Source organism: Acanthisitta chloris, unplaced genomic scaffold (genome assembly GCF_000695815.1).
Source record: "Acanthisitta chloris isolate BGI_N310 unplaced genomic scaffold, ASM69581v1 scaffold24829, whole genome shotgun sequence".
Lineage (NCBI taxonomy): Eukaryota > Metazoa > Chordata > Aves > Passeriformes > Acanthisittidae > Acanthisitta > Acanthisitta chloris.
Window position 1 is genome coordinate 1148 of NW_008691178.1, and position 1643 is coordinate 2790.

At 61.7% G+C, this 1643-nt stretch overlaps 1 protein-coding gene across 1 annotated transcript; it reads right to left on the reverse strand.

The window, feature by feature from the left end:
• Nucleotides 1-333: 333 nt before the first annotated feature.
• STK16 (serine/threonine kinase 16) lies at nt 334-1541 on the reverse strand (the record flags this gene model as incomplete). Its single annotated transcript, XM_009082149.1, has 6 exons — nt 334-472; nt 561-682; nt 750-845; nt 920-1040; nt 1116-1249; nt 1322-1541. Coding segments are annotated over 6 exons (832 nt in total), but the record flags the coding sequence as incomplete, so codon positions are not given.
• Nucleotides 1542-1643: the final 102 nt, after the last annotated feature.

Sequence of the window (1643 nt, forward strand, 5' to 3'; positions counted from 1 at the left end):
TGACCCTCCTGGGGTGCAGAGCTGTGGGGCCATGGCTCCTGTCCCTGGGAGGCGTCCCACAGCTTCCTCCTCTGCCACACCCACAGGAGGCAGCAGCTGGTGAGGGCCCGATGTTTAAGAGCAGATCACACATCCACAGCTCTGGGGCACAGACCAAGGCCCCAGGCAGCAGCATCCAGGGCACAGAACACTCCAAATCCAACACACCTCCGGCACAGAGCAGCAGCTCTCCCCCAGGCAGCAATCCCCTCTGCAACAGGGCAGCAGGGATTAGGGCAGCTGCTTTTCCCCTGGCTCAGCCTCCGGGCGTGTTGCCGCTGGAATGGGATGAGCTCAGATCTGCGTGGTGTCCTGTCCCACCGGTGCTGGCTGCAGCCCCTCCAGCTGGTGGAGGATGTCATTTATGCTGGGTCGCTCCTGGGGGTTCACCGTCATCATGGAGAAGAGCAGATGCTGCAAGGCAGCCGAGTACCTGGAGGAAAGATGGCGAGGGAGGGACCCCTGTGGTGCACAGAACTGGGGGATGCCAAGGAGTGTGGTCACTCTCCCCAGTCCCTTACCTGGTTGTGGGGGGCAGTGTGATGGGGTTCTGCACTGCCAGAGCCACACTGTCACCCTTCTGGAAGATGGCGTCAAAAGGGCCCTCCCCAAACATCATGCAGTACAGCACACAGCCTAGGGACTGGAGCACAACAGGGTCAGGGGAGCCCGGCAGCACCAGGACAGGGGCCCAGGGGGCAGGTCCTTACCCAGATATCTGTGCGCTCATCTATGACACACTGGCTCGGCACTGAGAAGAGCTCGGGGGCACGGTAGGAGATGGTGCAGCGCTGGGCGGCCCAGTCCTGCAGAGAGAAGGGTGGGGATGAAGGGCTTGGGGCAGGGACAGGCTGGTGGGGTGATGTCCTAGGCCACCCACCTGCACCGCCATGGCCTCCCGAGAGCTGTTGACTTCAATGCGAGCATGGTTCATAGAGCCCAGGTCCATCAGCACAGGCTGGTCATCCTCATCCAGCAGCACATTAGTGGGCTTGAGGTCCCTGCAGGGATGGACATCGCTGAGCACCTGCTGGGGTCTCTGCCAACCCTCCCAGCCAGCACTGCCAGTGCCCCACCTGTGTGCATAGCCCTTGCTGTGGATGGCTTGCAGCCCACGGCAGATCCCATGGAGGATGAGGAGGATCCGCTGCTCTGGCATGAAGGTCCCTTTCTCTCGAAGAGCTTCCACCTCTCTCCAGAGAGTCCCCCCCTGGCAAATGCAAGAAGCTGGTCACCACTGCTGTTTCTGGGTTGATGGGGCAGCCAGGAAAGTCACACTCACCTTCACATAGGGTAGGAGGAGCCAGGCTTCGTGCTTGGCACCCTTTTCCACCATGCAGTGGGCCACCAGGCGCAGGATGTTGGGGTGGTCGAAGAGGCCGTGCATCTCCACCTCGTGCAGGGCGGCCTGGCGGTCCTCCTTGTCGTGGCACAGGATGCGCTTCAAGGCATAGAAGCGCCCATCCCGCAGCCCCTCCACCAGGTCCACATAGCTGAAGCCCCTGCAGGGAGTGAATCACGGCGTGAGCTGGACATTGTGGCACCTATGTCAGGACCTTCTGCCCAGTCTCAACTATGAGCACCCAGAGGAGGGAGGCAGAGGG